The 21,645-nt window shown below is 42.7% G+C and overlaps 1 protein-coding gene across 1 annotated transcript in view; it reads right to left on the bottom strand.

Annotated features, from left to right (window-relative positions):
- The window catches only part of LOC311227715 (digestive cysteine proteinase 1), a 41,651-nt gene extending 27,282 nt beyond the window's left edge, over window positions 1–14,369 (bottom strand). Inside the window, exons 1-4 of the mRNA XM_084313480.1 lie at window positions 14,188–14,369; window positions 12,412–12,471; window positions 12,225–12,317; window positions 11,475–11,647 (exon numbers count right to left, since the gene is read on the bottom strand). Of these exons, the coding sequence (XP_084169606.1) occupies window positions 11,475–11,647; window positions 12,225–12,317; window positions 12,412–12,471; window positions 14,188–14,236 (375 nt within the window). The 5' untranslated portion in view covers window positions 14,237–14,369. The remainder of the gene's footprint in view (window positions 1–11,474; window positions 11,648–12,224; window positions 12,318–12,411; window positions 12,472–14,187) is intronic.
- Window positions 14,370–21,645: the final 7,276 nt, after the last annotated feature.

The raw sequence follows: 21,645 nt of genomic DNA, 5'->3' as shown, positions 1-21,645 counted from the left end.
TTGCCTGATACATGTTATTGCTGGATGCCGGGAGGAAGGCGATGCTGAATGTTTTCAATTCATTAAATAAAACGGATACTTTTTGCAAGGGTTTACTGACTGTCATACAAATGATCAACCAACTACATACTGTAACTTTTCAGTGCACGTTCTTATTTACATTGTGACAACAGCCTTGTGAGTTCCCGCAGTGACCCGCACACAGACATGATGGAATTCAAGTTCATGTTTGTATTGATCACATATAGGCAGGCTACACATGGCGTATCTGCTACATCATACATGGCAGTAAGATTCATTGTTCTTGTATAGCTCTCGTATTATTGTTTATGTAGGCCTATGTTGACCTCCTAGACCCTAATCAGTCAGGCTTCAGGACTGGTCACTCCACAGAGACAGCCCTCATTGCGGTCACAGAGGCACTTCACTTAGCAAAAGCGAAAGGCCTCTCCTCTGTCCTGATTCTCCTAGATCTATCTGCAGCCTTCGACACAGTCAACCACCAGATCCTCCTTGCGGCCCTCGCAGGAATGGGAGTGGCTGGCTCTGCGCTGACATGGCTGTCATCATACCTCAATGACCGCTCCTACCAAGTGTCATGGAGAGGGACCCTGTCGGCCACCCGCCCCCTGCGGACGGGTGTCCCCCAGGGCTCGGTTTTAGGACCCCTTCTCTTCTCCCTCTACACTAAATCACTGGGTAACATTATCACGTCTCATGGCTTCTCCTACCATTGTTATGCCGACGATACTCAACTCTTCCTCTCCTTCCCTCCCTCAGATATCCACGTCTCTGAGCGGATCTCGGCCTGTCTGTCCGACATCTCCGCCTGGATGACGTCCAACCACCTCAAACTGAACCTAAGCCAAACAGAATTGCTCCACCTGCCGGCCAAATCCTCCCCCCTAACCGACCTTTCAATCACAGTCGAGAATGCAGCTGTGACTGCGTCCCCGACCGCCAAGAACCTTGGTGTTGTCCTCGACGACCAGTTGAACTTCTCTGCTCACATCGCAGCGACGACCAGAACCTGCCGATTCCTCCTGAGCAACGTCAGAAGGATCCGCCCCTTCCTGACAAAAGAAGCCACCCAACTCCTCGTCCAATCAACAGTCATCTCCCGCCTCGACTACTGCAATGCACTGCTCGCTGGCCTCCCGGCCACTGCCACTAAGCCTCTTCAACTCATTCAGAATGCAGCGGCCCGCCTGATCTCAAACCTACCGAAGTCGGCCCATGTCACCCCACTTCTTAGGGACCTGCACTGGCTCCCCATTGCTGCACGAATCCGCTTCAAGGCCCTCGACCTAGCATACCGTGCGGCAAAGGGACCTCCGGTCAATGGTCTCTAACTACACACCCTCAAGACCCCTACGCTCTGCATCTTCTGGCCGCCTCAGACCTACTCCTATCCAAGCTCCGGGAGGGTCATCAAAGAGAAGTCGCCTATTCTCAGTCCTTGCCCCACAATGGTGGAATGAACTACCCACCCCAGTTAGGACAGCCGAATCACGTCCAATCTTTCGCCGTCGACTAAAGACGCACTTCTTCAACCATTATCTGAATTAAAAAAAATATATATAAAAAAAAAAAAATCTAACCCTAACTAACCGTACTGTCATGCACTTGTCCTAATAAACTAACCTACACTGTAGCACTCAACACTTTGATGAACATTGTTGCTCAGCTGATAGAGTTGTGCCCTTCCTGATGGCTTGTCGTACAGAACTTGTAAGTCGCTTTGGATAAAAGCGTCAGCTAAATGACTAAATGTAAATGTAAATGTAGGCTACCCAATACTGACATCAAAATGGATTGTAGTATGCCTCTAGAAATCATATGCAGCAGGTAGAAAATTGACGGGAGATCCATCGCGATTTGGAATCAAATTGAGGAGAACTTTAATCCCTGGGTATTAATCAAACAACACGGGAAAAGGCAGTCATATTCCAGCGCGGTCTTTATTAGCCGACAACAAAATAGATGCCTCTAAAAATCATATAGCCAATCGAACACAACTAATAAAGGCATTCATATTACAGCACGGTTATAATGACACACAACCAACGCCAAACAGTGGTCAACGAACGGTCTTTATTAGTATTTTGAGCTGTCTAGGCAGAATTGCAGCAATGGTCTTAGGGAGCCGTTGATATCTGACATCACCGTTTACAAATCCGCCTTTTATTTATCCCATAATACGCGATAGTGTCTTCTTGGTTCGACAGCAGTGAATTCTCCGTGGAGTTTCTCAGAGTACCGCTCGGGTCAGTCCATTATTTCACATCCCATGGGGGGTGTTTCCTCACTTACATGACCATATATGGATAATCATGCACGAGCATTGACGGTAGAACAAAGTTCTACGGAGGAGCGTAGAGCCTGCGTACGCACCGTGTGATGAATCCCGACTTCCCTGTGCGTACACTAGTTCTACATTCCGTGCTTACGTGTGGAAATAGAACATATTCTACGTCCACGTTGATGAATGAGGGCCCTGGGCATTCAAAGATTATATGGCTTTCCTAGTTATATTGACACCGCGGCACGGTGGTGCAGTGGTTAACACTGTCGCCTCACAGCAAGAAGGTCCTGGGTTCGATTTCCGCTTGGGGATAGGCTGGTAAAGCTATGCCTCCTAAAATGTGAATCGGAAATACAGAAATACCGGCTACAGGCTTTCCGGTTTCCGGGCACCCCCTGATCTGTTTATAGTCCCCAGCGAAACAAACAACAAGCAGGTCTGTCAGCCTGTCGAGGGAGGCGATAACGAGGTTGTTTCTGGGGGGAATACATTTTCATGAGCACCGTGTCGTGATTTCAGGGGCGGGACTTCCTACCTGATTCCCACTTTCGGCCGTAGTGCTTTACCAGGCTTTATCTCTCGAGATAAAGCTGGGAACGAGGTTAGCTTGGGGACCAGGTTGCCAGGTACCCAGGTGGGCATTGGTCCCCATGCCACAACCAGATGTCTGCTCCCTGCTGCCTTTGGGGGGAAGAACGACGGGATGGGTCAAGATGCAGAGACAAAATTGTATTGGCGACCCAAAGATTGCATGTGTGTGTGTTCCTGTGTGTGTGTCACCCATTACATGTGTGTGTTGCTGCATGACTAAATTGTCAATGTGTGCAATGATTAAAGACTTCTTCAATGTCCAGTTTAATAAGGGTTTTTTCTTTTATATAAGATTTATTTTTTGGCGTTTTTATCGCTTTATTTCTACTGGGCAGTCCAGTAGAGAGAGACAGAGGAGGAATGGGAGACAGAGTGGGGGGAAGACATTCGGCAAATAACGACGGGTTCGGGAATCGAACCCGGGTCGGCCGTGTCGCGGCTGAGCGCGCTATGTGGTTCGCCACTGGGGCGCCCAATAAGGGGGGTTTCTGATGAGCAATTTTTTTTTTTTTTTTAATCGAAATTTGGAATGATGCAATTATCAAATCGCAAAGAAATTAAAATAAAAAATGTAACCAGGAAGTCCCATTGAGATACAAGATCGGTTTGGGAGAGGGAAGTAAGGGGTTTTAGATTGTGTGTTGTGAAGTTTAGACTTCAGAGAGGTAGAGTAAAGTACAGAAAAAAAGGTACCATTGGGTACCGGTATCGATTCCCAGGTAAAAAGAAACATTTTCAGGCTTAGTGTCCTGAAAAGACCCACCGCGTAGGCCAGATGCAAGCCGCAAGCCGCATTTTACAAGAAACCTCTGTGGGGCTGCTTAAAAAAATAATTATAATCGCAAATTTTATCGCAATCGCAATATCTGTCAGAAAAATCGCAATTACATTATTTCCCAAAATCGTGCAGCAGTCAAAGCTTTTTACATTTTGCACCAAATCTGTGTAACAAATGGTATCGACCCAAATATTGCTGCAGCAACTGGTGAGACATAATGAGCATGGAAATGGCCTTCATACACTTCAATCATAATGTTCTAAGCTTTCAAAATCTTAATTGGGTGCGGGCGGCTGGGTGGCGCAGCGGACTAAGCGATCAGAGACACTGGCCATAGGATCGAGGCCTCTGCCAAGAATCTTCGCAAACTGCATGCTACCATGTCCTCCCTCCTCACTCCCCCCCCCACCCCCTCCTCCCTCATCTTTTTCTGCCGAAGACTTTGCGATCTTCTTTGAGGAAAAAGTGGAGAACATCCGCAGCTCCTTCTCCCAACCCCCACCCATTCCAAACGCTGAATCGAGAACCTCATCCTTCACTCTGTCATCTTTCTCTCCCATTACAGAAGCCGAGACCCTGACACTGGTAACGTCGAACCGTCCGACTACATGCCAGCTGGACCGGCTACCCTCCCCACTCCTCCAGACCATAGCACCGGACATCCTCCCATTCCTAACTGCAACCATCAACTCCTCACTCAACTCGGGGGTGGTCCCCACCTCCCTAAAACAAGCCAGTCACGCCCCTCATAAAAAAACCAACCCTGAACCCCACCGTCATAGCCAACTATCGTCCTGTCTCTCTTCTCTCCTTTCTTTCTAAAACACTTGAACGTGCTGTATCCAACCAATTTACTGCTTATCTCTTACAGAATGACCTCCTAGACCCCAATCAGTCTGGCTTCCGGACTGGCCACTCCACAGAAACGGCCCTCATTGCGGTCACAGAGGCACTTCACTTAGCAAAAGCGAAAGGCCTCTCCTCTGTCCTGATTCTCCTAGATCTATCTGCAGCCTTCGACACAGTCAACCATCAGATCCTCCTCGCGGCCCTCGCAGGAATGGGAGTGGCTGGATCTGCGCTGACATGGCTGACATCATACCTCAACGACCGCTCCTACCAAGTGTCATGGAGAGGGACTCTGTCGGCCACCCGCCCCCTCCGGACGGGTGTCCCCCAGGGCTCGGTCCTAGGACCCCTTCTCTTCTCCCTCTACACTAAATCACTGGGTAACATTATCACATCTCATGGCTTCTCATATCATTGTTATGCCGATGATACTCAACTCTTCCTCTCCTTCCCTCCCTCAGATATCCACGTCTCTGAGCGGATCTCGGCCTGTCTGTCCGACATCTCCGCCTGGATGACGACCAACCACCTCAAACTGAACCTAAGCTAAACAGAATTGCTCCACCTGCCGGCCAAATCCTCCCCCCTGACCGACCTCTCCATCACAGTCGAGAATGCAGCTGTGACCGCGTCCCCGACCGCCAAGAACCTTGGTGTTGTCCTCGACGACCAGTTGAACTTCTCTGCTCACATCGCAGCGACAACCAGAACCTGCAGATTCCTCCTGAGCAACGTCAGAAGGATACGCCCCTTCCTGACAAAAGAAGCCACCCAACTCCTCATCCAATCAACAGTCATCTCCCGCCTCGACTACTGCAACGCACTGCTAGCTGGCCTCCCGGCCACTGCCACCAAGCCTCTTCAACTCATTCAAAACGCAGCGGCCCGCCTGATATCAAACCTACCGAAGTCGGCCCATGTCACCCCACTTCTTAGGGACCTGCACTGGCTCCCCATTGCTGCACGTATCCGCTTCAAGGCCCTCGACCTAGCATACCGTGCAGCAAAGGGAACCGCTCCCGCCTACCTCCGGTCAATGGTCTCTAACTACACACCCTCAAGACCCCTACGCTCTGCATCTTCTGGCCGCCTCAGACCTACTCCTATCCAAGCTCCCGGAGGGTCATCAAAGAGAAGCCGCCTATTCTCAGTCCTTGCCCCACAATGGTGGAATGAACTACCCATCCCAGTTAGGACAGCCGAATCCCGTCCAATCTTTTGCCGTCGACTAAAGACTCACTTCTTCAACCATTATCTGAAATGATTAAAAAAAAAAAAAAAAAAAAATGTAACCCTGACTAACCTTACTGTCATGCACTTGTCCTAATAAACTAACCTACACTGTAACACGCAACACTTGATGAACATTGTTACTCAGCTGATAGAGTTGTACCCTTCTTGCTGTCTTGTCGTACAGAACTTGTAAGTCGCTTTGGATAAAAGCGTCAGCTAAATGACTAAATGTAAATGTAAATGTATCGAATCCGGCTGTCAGCGTTGCCTCCGGCTTGGCCGGCCGTCATACTGGCTCAATTGGCAGAGTCAGCGGGAGGGAAGCCGGTGGGTGGTAATCTGGTCGTTGTAAACAGCGACTCCTACAGGTCGGTCAGGGCGCCTGCACAGCGAGGAAGGGAGATGGTGAGGGTAGCGTGAGCCTCCCACACGTTACACCTCACCAATGAGAGTCCGCGCTGGCAGGTGAAAAAGAAGTGACTGGCTGACTCCGCATGTATCGGAGGGGACATGTGATAGTATCTATGAGCCCTCCCTAGACCGACCAGTGGGGGGCACATGCGAGCAACGACCAGGAAGGGGAGGGGGGAATTGGCACGACTAAATTGGGATGGGAGAAAAAAAACACAGAAAAACAGGAGAAAAAAGTGGATCAAAAAAATGTATCTTTAATTGGGTGCCTGACCAAAACATAATGTTTATTACAGATTTATGACTAGAAAAAATTTACATAGTGCTGAACTGCATCTCAAATGAATCTTCAGGTTCCCAGCTTTCAGATGACATCACCACTTCTATGTGGCATCTACTGTTGACCTGCTATCTAAAGTCCCCCCCCCCTAAAATGGGTGCTATAGATAACATTCAGCCATTAATTGTCACACTAGAGCACCATCATGTGATTTATCCAATCAGGTGCATTCCATGTTGGGAAATGGGAAGGGAGATGCGTGCCTGCAATATTCATTTTGGACCCACAAACATTTTAAACGATAAATTCATTCAGCAATCGTTTTCGGGGGGGGGGGGGGGGCAATACTTTTATTCCACACCTTTATAAAAGCTCTGTGGATGTATTATTTAATAAAAGAAAAAAGATTACTCTACATAAAAACTTTATCTAACTTCCTAAAATTAAATGAGGGCAAAACTGAAATCCTACTAGTCTGTCCTATAACAAAAAGAGAAATGTTACAGAGCAATATGGGGCAACTTACTCCTTGGATCAAACCCAAAGTTACAACCATTGGTGTTATAATAGACTCAGACCTAAGCTTTAAATCACACATCAACAACAATGTGACAAAAACATAATTTTTCCACCTTAGAAACATACCTAAGGTACGGCCGTTTATAAATCAAAAAGACGCTGAAAAACTGATCCATGCATTTATCTCAAGCCGACTTGACTACTGTAATGCACTCCTCACTGGCCTCGCAAAAAAAAACACAGAACGACTCCAACTCATTCAAAACTCGGCAGCTAGGCTACTAACTAGAACCAAGAGGAGAGACCACATCAGTTCAATATTAGCTAACCTACACTGGCTTCCGGTAACATTTAGAATTTATTTCAAGGTCCTCCTCCTTATATACAAAGTACTAAATGGAACAGGACCAAGCTACATTGCAAATTCTCTTGTCAACTATGTGCCTCCTAGAATATTGCGATCATCTACTACTGGTCTATTGAAGGTTCCAAGCCACAGTCTAAAGAAAATTGGGGATGCAGCCTTTGCAAACTATGCACCAAAGTTATGGAACACACTACCTATGGACATTAGGGAAGCTAGATATCTTAATATTTTCAAAAATAAGCTAAAAACTTACCTCTTCACCTTCTAATACACTCCGCTGTTGATTGTACTGTAGCACTATTTTACTATGTCCATTCTATTGCATAATTTTACTATATTATTGCACTGTATTATTTTACTCTGTCTATTACAGGTTCAAAACTGTCAGGTATTAAACAGTGTGGGTATCAAAAGGCGGCTACGTGGCGTAGTGGGCAAGGCGCTCGCCACGAATGCGAAGACGCTGGGCTCGCCTGTTTGAGCCCAGCGCTCCACATTGCTTTCAGTTTAGCTGGTCGTTCATACTAATACACATTGGCCGTATTAGGGGGTGGGAAACTGATGGGTGGGGATCGGGCGTTGTGGACAGCGACTCCTACAGGTCGGTTGGTGCGCCTGCGCAGTAGAATCAGGAAGTGTCGGGGGCAGCGTGAGCCTCCCACGCGTTACTCCTCGCCACTGAGAGATCGAGCTGCGCATGTGAAAAGATGAGACTGCTGTTACCTCAAGTACCGGAGGGGACTTGTGCTATGTATGACTTAGTCCACATTGCAGCCGGCTTGTGGGAGGCAAGAAACAGCGTTCGTGACAGGGGAGGGTTGAATTGGATGTTATACAACGGCATGCAAATTTCTCGATTCTGATTGGCTGAAAGTCATTTTACACGTGTTTATTCTTCACAATTCCACGCTGCTGGCCCAGGACCCGCCCACAACCGAATCACATCACATCACTCCGCCGGATCACAAGATGCTGGACAATAATTTAACAAATGGATATGTTGATAACGACTAAACGACTAAATATCAAGCGATTCTGTCACAGCGAATGTCTTAGTCCTTTAAACAATGTTGGATGATGTAATTGATGGGTCTTGAATCATTGTGTAACAAAAGAAAAATCGCGGATTGATTGATTGATTAATTTGCAATTTTTTTTCAATTTATTTTCCCTTCTCTCTGACTGCAGCCCTCACTCTCACACTGTCCGACGCTGGCTCAGTCTCCACCCACCCCAAGCACACACACACACACTCCTGTCTGCAACGCGGGGGATAGTCAGACTGAGAGAGAGCTGGGTGCTGCGCTGTTCTAAGTGAGCATGGCCTATTGAGTTGATTGATTGATTGATTGCTAATTTTATTACTGTACGCTTGGTTTCCAACTGGTTAAATTTAGGCCCTCTACAGTAGGTTTAAAAAAAATAATAAAAAAATAGGGCAAAGAAAACTTTTTTTTCCTATAGGGCAAAGAAAACTTTTTAATTTGTTTTACCTACTTTCTATAGAAGCATCTAAGAATGAATTTCTATAGAAAGTAGGTCTGCATCCCCTTAACAATTGTGTGTATTGAGCCGTACTGTATTGTACCCATTCTGCATCTGGTAATAAAATGTTCAATCAATCATTCCAATAATACACAGTTGGATGTGTTAGTTGGTTGGATGCACTTCCGAGCTGCTTCCACATGAGGCAACTTCTCTCAATCATTCCAATAATACACAGTTGGATGTGTTAGTTGGTTGGATGCACTTCCGAGCTGCTTCCACATGGAGGCAAATTGTCTTTTTTGTAGTTGTGGGAACTACTTTTTCTGGCAGATGGTTTTTTCAATAAATCTTCGATTAATGTGTGTTTATTGTATAGCAATAAGGTTGGGTGAATCTGGCAGTTGTATAAAAGCTTTACACCACTTGCAGTTGTGATTTGTGAACAATAAACCATGCCTAGGGGGGTCTAACGACCACCCCTAGGCATGGTTTATTGTTCACAAACCACTCCTGCGCGTGATGTAATGCTTAAATACGAAATTGGGATGGGAGAAAATATAGAAAATGGGAGAAAAAGTAGATTAAAAAAAATAAATAAATAAAAACACAGTGTGGGTATCAAACAAGAGACTGTCAGGCTTTAAAACTGTGTAGGACCCAGGCCTAGAACTGAACCCTGAGAGAGGGAACTGAGCCCTGAGAGGGAGGTTTGCCCTGAGTGGGAGGTTCGAAGGGTCAAAGTGGGTATAAAACAGGAGGGAAGACTGTCAAGTTTTAAACTGTGGATACCAAACAGAGAAGGTAAAGACGACTTTGAACTGTTGAACAGTAATCCAGAACTATTTTATTGCACTGTAAAAAATCTATTCTATTCTACTATTTTATTGCACTGCACTATTTTACTCTTGTCTATTTTATCTTACTCTTTTTATTATTGTCTATTTAAAACTGAATCAAACCATAAACAAGGTGGCCTGTTGGGATGTTAGATCCTAATGTGAAAAACTGTGATTTATGTCTGCACTTTATGTGCTCATTTTATGCCTGTCTTTTTTCTGTTGTGAAGCACGTTGAGCTGCAGTTTCTGTATGAAAGGTGCTATACAAATAAAGTTTATTATTATCTATAGCACCTTTAATAATGTCTCGTCCAGCATATAAGCAGTCTCTTCCCCTGCTTGTCTTGCCCGTCACAGCTTGTTTCTGCTCATCCGCTCCCAGTCTGTGGAACGCTCTCCCTGGCCATCTGAGAGCACCACAGACCCTGGATGCTTTTAAAAAGGGCCTCAAAACACATAATTTTAACACTTTGAGTGCCACGAGGTGGCGCCAGAGGTAGCGCTTCAATGCCACCATCGGCGCCAATGTTACGCTTAATATCGCCTAATCTATGTTTTAAATTATGGCTATGTGTCTAATCTGCCCGTCGCTTATCAAAGAATCCTTTTCCAGTCAGTGCTGTCGAGGCAGATTGTTTTTTTATCGCTTCATTTCCGTTTGAGAGCATTTTGAAAAGCACCTGTTTTGAGGTAAAAAACAGTTCATTCTAGACCATTCTATGATAATCGTCTTTTACTGGAATATTCCAGAACGTTGATATTTGTCGGCCTATTTATGAATCGTTTTCAAATAAATGCTAGATGATCAATATTATACGTGCACGCAAGCACATTCGAGCCGCGCACGGATAATCGCTGTGTTCATTTCCTCTTGGACTTTTACAGTGAAACCGAAAGAGCCCATTTCACAAAACAGCCTCTTCATCAAAATTAGTCTGATTATCCTAACACTGATAACATAGATTCCTTACCTGACATCAGATGGTATCCAACTGGTATATTCCAATTCCTGATCACCATTCGAAAAAATCGATAAGTGTATGGATCCAACGTGTGTACAGTGCAGTACATGATTCCGCGGGTCTCAGAGGCTCCAGAATGAACTGTGATAATGCATCAGTGGACTGGAAAATGTGGAGTACAGGATTTTCTTCCCCATCCATTTTCATTGAGTCCATTCCAAAATCCCTTATGTCATCTGGGAGACGATAGGGGGCGCTTTTTTCCACATCTGATCGCCGGCGGCGCTCGGGTATACTAGGGTAGGCTCGCGTGATGCAATATGATTTCAGATCGCTAAAAAGAAAAATTCAGAGAAATCTCGTGAGTGGCTTTCAACATAACTATCGGAAACCCGAGATATCTCGTGAGTGGCAGTGAAAGTGTTAATAGAGCCTTTTGTTGATTTTTATCTAGTTTTAGCCCCATGCATTTTATGTTCTTTTACTCTTTTACTAGTTTTAGCCCTTTTATTTTATGTTCTTTTACTAGTTTTAGCCCTTCTCATCTCATGTTCTTTTACTCTTTTACTAGTTTTAGCCCTACTTATTTTGTGTTATTTTACTCTTACTAATTTTAGCCCTTCACATTTCATGTTCTTTTACTAGTTTTAGCCCTTATTTTATGTTCTTTTACTAGTTTTAGCCCTTCACATTTCAGCCCTACTTATTTTATGTTCTTTTTACCCTCTTACTAGATTTTATGTTCTTCTACTGTAGCGCCTTGAGATTTGTTCCACAAATATAAAGCACCCCTACAAATTGAATATATTATTATTATTATTATTACAGACAAACCCCTGTGGGAAACACCAACCTGGAAACCCTGTAGGTCGGGCAGGGACCCCTGCGGTGTGATCGGATCGTCCTTGCTTCCGTTGACCTGGAAGCACTTCATCACGTTCAGCTCCACCTCTGTGGTCTCAGGGGTGATTTTATAGGACGAACCCCACTGCTGCATAGCTCCCAGCTGGTACGTAGACACCTGGCCTGCGTTATCACCAAGGACAGACAATATTATCTCTGCTTCAATGAGTGTCGAGTCAACTAATTGCAAATTATTCTGACATCTGAGGTAATAACCTGTTTAAATGCTCATAAACGAGGAGATGGCTGATCCCATTCAACTCAATGTCAGCCGAACTGAAAGTTTTCCACACTACTCAGTGACGTGATGACGGCCTTCGTCCTTTTATAGTTTCCTTGGTTTTATTTTTGCCTAGTTTGCCAGTTCAAAGTGTTTGTTTACTACTGTAGCCTTTCATTTTAAATCTGGGATTAAAAAAACAAAAAAGGAGCTTAAAAGACGAAATCAGAAAAATAGTCACGCACCACCTAAAGTGAGATCAGTTTGAGTTTGTTACATGACTGCACAATAGGTTTTCCTCATTTGCTTGACCACCAGTTTCAGTTCTTTGTTTGCGGCGCTGACTGGAGATGTCACGCTCTAGCCACCCTGTTCTGACACAACGGTTCTCAGTTTCAGATCAGCAATTCAACGGGGTAAAAACCACCGAGTCAGGGGTATATATGGAGACGAGCAGCACAGGTCAGGAGGCCACGTTACCATGGTAATAGTCAATTCTGCTGGACTTATCCGCCAGGTCGAACCAGCCCTCGAACGGCTCCTTAATCTCAGCGTAGGGCAGGGAGATCACTCCTGCAGGGCGAACAAAACACTCTCGTGAGGACACAGTTGAAATCTAGACAAGAGAGGATCACTTGTATTTTATACCCACTTAGCCTTTGTTTACCTTTGACGCGATAGGTATTCCCAAAATCTGGAGGTGAAGGGACTGCTTTGCCATCTGTGGCTGGGGGAGAGAGAGAGTGAGAGTGAGAGAGTGAGAGAGAGAAGGGGGTGTATTAATGAACACAACGCACAATTATGATGAATTGAAAATGGGGGACCCTGATGTAAACAAGACGAAAATCTTTCTCTGGTCTGCATCCCAGTTACAATTGTGTGTATTGAGCTGTACTGTACTGTACCGATTCTGCAATCTGCTAATAAAATGTTAAATTAATCAATCAATCAATGCCATTATTTTTGGCAAACAAGCACAAGTCAATACCATCTTGTGCGTCAGGAAGCAGAATGTGTCCTGGCTGTGTCTACCCTTCTACTTGTGTCCAGCTGGCAATCTCACTGTCCTTGAATGCAAAGTCATGTCCCCCCCCCCCCCCCCCCCCCCAGCAATCTAGATAGATAGATAGATAGATAGATAGATAGATAGATAGATAGATAGATAGATAGATAGATAGATAGATAGATAGATAGATAGATAGATAGATAGATAGATAGATAGATAGATAGATAGATAGATAGATAGATAGATAGATAGATAGATAGATAGATAGATAGATAGATAGATAGATAGATAGATAGATAGATAGATAGATAGATAGATAGATAGATAGATAGATAGATAGATAGATAGATAGATAGATAGATAGATAGATAGATAGATAGATAGATAGATAGATAGATAGATAGATAGATAGATAGATAGATAGATAGATAGATAGATAGATAGATAGATAGATAGATAGATAGATAGATAGATAGATAGATAGATAGATAGATAGATAGATAGATAGATAGATAGATAGATAGATAGATAGATAGATAGATAGATAGATAGATAGATAGATAGATAGATAGATAGATAGATAGATAGATAGATAGATAGATAGATAGATAGATAGATAGATAGATAGATAGATAGATAGATAGATAGATAGATAGATAGATAGATAGATAGATAGATAGATAGATAGATAGATAGATAGATAGATAGATAGATAGATAGATAGATAGATAGATAGATAGATAGATAGATAGATAGATAGATAGATAGATAGATAGATAGATAGATAGATAGATAGAGAGAGAGAGAGAGAGAGAGAGAGAGAGAGAGAGAGAGAGAGAGAGAGAGAGAGAGAGAGATATAGGCGCTTGCAGGCACTTGCAGGTATAGGGGAAAGTAGCCAACTGAACCAATGCTACTGTATGGTGGTGTCTGAATAGGCCTGTCATTTCTGACTGACTGACTGCTATATTGCTACTGGGCTACTACATGTCACAACATGTAATTGGACACGTTTGCTGTGGTGTCAAAATGTCAAGAGAAATCATTCAATGAAAGCTTTTGGATCCATACAAACTGATAAATAAAAAGTTAGTGATGGAGCACCCAGAACAAACTCATTACCAGCTGGATCATCTGCTCATCTACTATTATACGGCTGGGGACAATATGAATGAATGAATGAATGGATGAATGAATGAAAACTTTATTTAACTATTGCAGAATGGGTACAGTACAGCTCAATACATACAATTGTTAAGGGGATGCAGACCAGAGAAAGACGTTTGTCTTGTTTACATCAGGGTCCCCCATTTTCAATTCATAGTTCATATACTTAAGTTAACGACAGAATATCTGGAAATATAACCCAGATTAAAAAAAACATCACAAAATAACAAAACCACTTTATATACCCAAATAAAATGACGTGTCTCTTACCTATTGCAGTCCACAAGACCACAGCTGAGATGTGCCACTGCCACCACATTATCGTAGAATACTTTGAGCCTTTTTCTTTTCGTTAAGAAGACGGAGAGCTGGCACAATAAAACTCAGACGATCAACCTCATATTGGACAAACAACTCTCATATGACTGGGCTGATGCGGCACTCGGATGCAATACAGCAGCGCCCGTCGAATGCATTGGTAATGTTATTGACGTCTTCATTTGACCAATAAGACATTGCCGTGGACAAATAGGCTCCAATCAGACAGAAGAGGTGGGTGCTTAAGACACCAACGATCATGTGATTTGTGTCATATGACAAATCACGTTGTTGTTGTTGTTTTTGTTTTGTTTTTTGTTTTACTTTCTTTATTTCAAAGATTGCTCTCTGATAAGTTGTTGCGCGTTGAACAAATGGTCTCGCTTGAAAAGCTTGACAAGATAATCGATATACGATCATTAAATAGCCAACGTACACGTTCACAACATCTCAAAGGCACCGCATTGCCTAAGAGGGCATTCTGTGAGAAATGTGCTAAACTCACCACTAGGTGTCAGCATCTCACAGAGTATGGATATGCCACCTAGATTTACAGCAAGTTATTGTTTTTTATTTGCATCATGACACAAGTCCTAATTTGCACGCAAAATAGTGTATTTCGATCAGAAACATTAACGTAGATATCTCTTGAAACCACACAACAGTGATCACCGAGATGGAATGGTTGTTAGCAGGCTATAAAACCTATTTTATAACCTCACAGTTAGTTACTGAATGACTGGGTTTCAGGTGCAGCATGTTCAGTTTTTTTTTTTTATTATTATTATTAGCATCCATATATTGGAATAGCCTTGGAATAGCCTTACAGACAGGCAGGCAAACTGGGTGAATTAGTTGAGTTGAACTCTGTCTGTCAGTCGTGTCTCAGGCCACTAACTCAAGTCATAAGAACACTGCAACAGCTGAGCAGGCAGAAGGGACAACACACTCAGTGTTTGTGTGTAGGACCTGTGCTCAGCCAAAGTAACAGCTTGAGGAAAAGAAAGACAGAGTCAGCAGTCCTGCGCAGAAGGACATTATCTGACAGACAGTGATGCCAGTAACTAGTTACTAAGTAAATTACTCTAATCTGATTACTTTTTTCAGTAAATAGTCATCTAACTTGTTACTTTTTACAGGCCAGTAATCTGATTACAGTTACTTTTCCAAGTGGCTGTGTGCGTTACTATTTAGTTACTATCTCATAATGCTGATGATAAGAGAGCCAGGGCCCAGGGGCCAGGGGTACAGTCAGCTACCTCTCCAGAACCCAGACCGGAGATGGCACGCACACAGAAACACACACATGTTTACGTTTATAGCTGATTTTAGAATGGCTGCCTTCAGCATGAAGTTAAATCAACTATCCAGTTCGTTTTTTTTTTGTATTTTATTTTTTTATTATTTTTTAAACAAACACATAAACAAACATGACAACACACAATAAGATATACAAGCATTAGTTGACAGTGCACATCCAATGAAATCACATTTTAGTTAATTGTCTTATATAGGATATACCCTTAATACCTGTTATCTAAAAACCTACACACATATGCTCTAGCTCGTACCCCCCCCCCTCCCGGACCCCCCATTGGATAATCCATCCATTTTCCCTCGCTCCTAACCAGACATTACCATTATATGCTAGCTTTTATTTTCTCCACCACTTCTAACCACAATGTCATTTTGGATTAATTGAGACCCAAAATTCTTGCTGTAGATATTTCTTGATAGATCACATCGATATATGTAATAATCCAGACCTTTCGGCACATTTTTTCCGGTTGGAACCATCGTGATGCTATCAGCTTTTTAGCCACTGTGATACCCGATAAAACCAATCTCTTTAGCTGTGGATGTACTGCACACTCAAAAACATCATTCAGCAGTAATACAGAGGGGTGTACAGGTATATTCCAAGTTAAGAGATTTGATAATTGCTGGGTCACCTCTTTCCAGAATATCTTAACTGGTGGGCAGTCCCAGTACATGTGCATAAATGTCCCCTCGTCCCCATTTTGTACATAAGGAGCATTTGGAGTCTTGTATAAGACCCATTTTTTCAGTCTTATAGGAGTCAAGTATGTCCTGTGAATATAGTTAAGATTGATTTGTTGATGGTCCGGGTTCCTTGATGTGAGTCGAACATTTGCCCAGGCTTCTTGCCAATCAATTTCCAGGTCTGGTATATCCCTCCTCCAGACGGAGTCTAGGTGGAGGGTTTCATACGAGGACGTTAGTAATTGATGATAAAAATCTGAAACAAAACCTCTCGATGTCTCTCTTTCATAGAAGAATTTGTGGTATCTGTGGTGTTCAATTGGTTTATTTAATGGAACACCTTGAGTCTTCAAACATAACAATAACTGTATGTAAAAAAGATGTGTGGACTTGGTGAGATTAAATTTTAGAATGATGATCAGTGTGACTGTACTCCTGAAAGAGCAGCGTGGAGCCCCAGCAGCAGCAAGAGCTCTATCTCTCTCTCTCTCTCTCTCATTCTCATTCTCATTCTCTCTCTCTCTCTCTCTCTCTCTCTCTCTCTCTCTCTCTCTCTCTCTCTCTCTCTCTCTCTCTCTCTCTCTCTCTCTCTCTCTCTCTCTCTCTCTCCCTCCCTCTCTCGCTCTCTCTCTCTCTCTCTCTCTCTCTATCTCCCCCCCCTCTTTCTCCCCCCCCCTCTCTCTCTCTGTCTCTGTCGGGACAGACAGGCAACCAGATATAGACAGATAAACAAACAAACAGACAGACAGACAGACAGACAGACAGACAGACAGACAGACAGACAGACAGACAGACAGACAGACAGACAGACAGACAGACAGACAGACAGACAGACAGACAGACAGGCAGGCAACCAGATATTTTTCATTTCAACCTTTATTTAAAATCGTAAGCGTCTGAGGTTTCCCTCATTTACAGAAACGACGATTGTACAGTACATAATAAAAACAATATTCACAGAAATTTAAATACCAGAGTAAAACAAATTAAAAACATTTAAAAATAATTTTAAAATATCAACTAAAACAGTTACAGGTAGTCACACAATGGTCTGAAATCATACATTTAAACATTCCAAGGGAAGGGAGAACCTCCAATTTTAGCGTGAGTTGAAGGACATTCCATGAGTTAGAGGCATCAAAGGAAAAGGCTGACTTCCCTAGCTCAGAACAAATCTGAGGAACCCTAAGAACCATCCAGTCATTCGATCGAGTTGAATAGGTTCCAATATTCCAATTTAACAGTGAGGAGATATAAACAGGTTGTTTACCAATAAGGGCTTTAAAAATAAATAAATACCAGTGTTTGTTGCAAGAGAAGGCCAACCCACCCTATCATACAGGACACAATGGTGAGTATCATATCTGTCACCAGTTATAAATCTGAGAGCTGAGTGATATGCAGAATCCAGAGGTTTAAGAGTTGATGCCGCAGCATGCCTATAAATTACATCACCATAGTCCAAAACTGATAAGAAGACTGATTCCACAATTCTTTTTTCTACTAAATAGAGGAAAATTGGATCTGTTTCTGTACAGGAACCCAATTTTCTGTCGCAGTTTAGTGGCAAGATTTTCCACATGGAACTTAAATGTTAATTTCTTGTCGAGCCACAGGCCAAGATATTTATACTCAGTGACTCTCTCTATACAAGAGCCACTGACAGTAGATATTAGGGGTGGGACGATACATCGATCCAGATCGATACATCGATGTAATTATCAACAATCGAATCGGATCGATGCGATGTAATAAGATCGATTCATATCGATACTCTTATTTTGAAAATCCTGTGGCGAGTCTCATATCCGCCCAAGAACAACAGCAGTAGCTCCGTGTGTGTAGATGTTACAGCATAGCATTCTCCCTTTCTGTGTGTGTGTGTGTGCGCGCGTCTTTGGAAAGACCAGATGAGGTCAGAGGAGTTTGATGTTTAAATGTTATTTAAACATAAACAATATAATACATAATAAATGTAGGCCTATACATGATCATGCAACATCAACAAATTGTTGTAGGAACGGTTTGGGAGAGGGAGGTTGTGAGTTTTGAGTTCCAAAAAATTTAGCTTAAAGTTTAAAGCTCAATATATAAAAACGTGGCACTTTACAGTGAACAGGAGGTATATTTGTATTAAAAACAATAGATTGATTTTCCTTTAAATGTCTGGAAGAGCTCAAAAATACAAATGTCAAATGATATTTTCATTACCTTTTTTTTGTTTATCTAAATGTTACTGATTGTGTTAAATGGGCATATGATATCATCTCATATCGATCGCAGGCACCTGAATCTAATCGTATCGTATTGTATCGTGAGAGACTTTGTGATATCGGCAAATATCGTATCGTTGTCCAAAGAATCGATATCGTATCGTATCATGATGAAACTGGTGATTCCCACCCCTAGTAGATATCCTCTCACATCATCAAGGTTAATATTCCTTGCTCTTGAAAATAACTTTGTCTTACTAGCATTAAGAACCAATTTAAGACTAGTAAGGGCATCTTGTAGAGCATAAAAGGAAAGTTGCAATTTCTCAAAGGCCAGCTGTACAGAGTCTGCAATACAGTACACAATTGTGTCATCAGCATACAGATGGGCATGACATCCATACAAAGAAGAAACAATATCATTAATATAAATTGTAAAAAGGACAGGACCCAAAACTGAACCTTGTGGCACACCTTTAGTCATGGCCAAGAATTCAGATTGTGCTTGACCTAACTTCACACACTGCCGCCTAGAAGATAGATAATCCTGAAACCAGACACAGGCATTATCATCCAACCCAATGTTAGATAGTTTCTTTAGAAGTAAGTAGTGATCAACTGTGTCAAATGCTTTTGATAAGTCAACAAAGAGGGCAGCACAATGTTTCTTCTTATCTAATGCTGAAATAATGTAATTTGTAACCAAAGTGATGGCAGATGTTGTACTATGTTTGGCTCTAAAACCAGATTGTTGAGAGCTAAGTATGGAGTTAGTTGAAAGGTAATATTTGAGTTGTTTACTTACTAGTGTTTCCAGGACTTTAGCTAAGCAAGGTAGCCTGGAGATAGGACGATAATTATCTAAGTTATCCCTATCACCTCCCTTATGTAAAGGAATCACCCGTGCAGATTTCCAAACTAGAGGAAATCTACCTGATGAGATAGAGAGATTCAAAATATAAGTAATCTGTTCAGCGATAACTGGTGCAGCCAACTTAATAAAAAAAGACTCTAAGTTATCCTCACCTGTAGAACACTTTGCATCAATTGATTGCAAAGCATCAAATATAGCTGACTGTGTAAAAGGTTGAAAGGAGAAATGGGAAGTGACGCCCCCAGGGTACAAACAATCAGAATCAACAGGACAAGGTCCATTATAGTTCCTATTAAATAAATTACCAGCCTCTGCAAAATGCCTATTGAAGGCAACACAAATTTCACTCTGCTCAGAGATCACACAGTTTTCAACTTTAATATGAGAGGGTAAAGAATTAGATGATTTTATTTTGTTCACCTTCACCACACTCCAAAATATGACAGATAGACAATCAGACAGACAGACAGACAGACAGGGCGGGGTACTAACTATAATAATATGGTTTATTTGCATTGGGAAAGATACAGACACATTAGCTGGTTGAACAACATCTATTGAAAGATAGAGAGAAAACGAAAGAGAAAGAGAAAGAAAGGCAGGGAGAATAAAGAGAGAGAGAAAAAGAGAGAGCTGTACTGTATTGTATACCCATTCTGCAATCTGTTAATAAAATATACACTGATATCAAGCCTACTGGTTGCTGTTCAATCATAATAATAATCATAATCATAATTACCATAATTAGCTGTCAGGAAACAAATAAAACGTTTGTCATTATAGGTGACAAGGTGGATTGACTTAATGACTGCTATATCCTGCTATTATTATTATTATTATTATTATTATTATTATTATTATTATTATTATTATTATTATTATTATTATTATTATTATTATTATTATTATTATTATTATTATTATTATTATTATTATTATTATTATTATTATCATGCAACATTGTAGGTTATAGTTATAGGTATAAACAAACATACAGACAGGGGGGGTTGGGCGTTTATTTGCATTGGAAAAGATACAGACACAGCTGGTTGAACAACATCTATATCTGTGGTAATAATAATGCAGATATTCAATTGTATTTCTGTGACAATGCGCGTGGCGCACGCCTCCCGCGCCGCCTCGAATCCGATTGACGGCCCGAACTCACTGCTCACGAACGAATTTCACGTGCGGCTCCCTCGTGAGATCGCGCGCCTGGTCAGGCACACTGGACCTACGACTTGAGCGTGCGGAAGCGCACCGAGGAAGGCATATTTACATTGGGACAGCTGTAAATGCCTAGTCTATATGCGAAGTCAGTCATTTTAGAATGATGATCAGTGTGACTGTACTCCTGAAAGAGCAGCGTGTAGCCCCAGCAGCAGCAAGAGCTTATTATTATTATTATTATTATTATTATTATTATTATTATTATTATTATTATTATTATTATTATTATTATTATTATTATTATTATTATTATTATTATTATTATTATGCAACATTGTGATTGATTGATTGATTGAAAACTTTATTAACAGATTGCAGAATGGGTACAATACAGTACAGCTCAATACACACAATTGTTAAGGGGATGCAGACCAGAGAAAGACGGGTCCCCCATTTTCAATTCATCAGGAATAGTTATAGGTATAATAAACAAACATACAGACAAACATTCAAGGCGTTTATTTGCAGATACAGACACAGCTGGTTGAACAACATCTATATCTGTGGTAATAATGCAGATATTCAATTGTATTTCTGTGACAATGCGCGTGGCGCGCCGCCTCAAATAGGATCGAGGCGAAAAAATAGCTTGCCGCTCGCGAGCCACTCGGGAGGCGCGCTCCCGCTCGCGGCCAGTGTGCCTACTATCGTCCGTTAACATGGGAGCGGAAGTGAAGAGGCAGCCGCCCGTCCGTCCGTCCGTGTTCGTTCGTGAGCAGTGAGTTCGGGCCGTGAAGCGGAAAAGATAGCTTGCCGTCCGCGAGGCCAGTGTGCACAGTAGCGTCCGTTAACATGGGAGCGGAAGTGAAGCGGCAGCCGCCCGTCCGTCCGTCCGTGTTCATTCGTTAGCAGTGTGCTAGGGCCGTAATGGCACTAGCACACTGAACGCGCATGAATTTCACGCACGGGTTCCGTGCGGGATTGCGCGCCTGGCCAGGCACACCTCCCGGAAGGCGCCGCGGTGCACGGACGGAGGAATGCACATTCAACAGAGTATTTCTGTGACAATGCGCGTGGCGCACGCCTCCCGCGCCGCCTCGAATCCGATTGAAGCGGAAAAGATAGCTTGCCGTCCGCGAGCCGCCCTCC

Source organism: Notolepis coatsorum (genome assembly GCF_963971535.1).
Source record: "Notolepis coatsorum genome assembly, chromosome: 4".
NCBI classification, from domain to species: Eukaryota; Metazoa; Chordata; class Actinopteri; order Aulopiformes; family Paralepididae; genus Notolepis; species Notolepis coatsorum.
The sequence above is the reverse complement of the archived record's forward strand: the minus strand, read 5'-3'. Positions and strand labels throughout refer to the sequence as shown.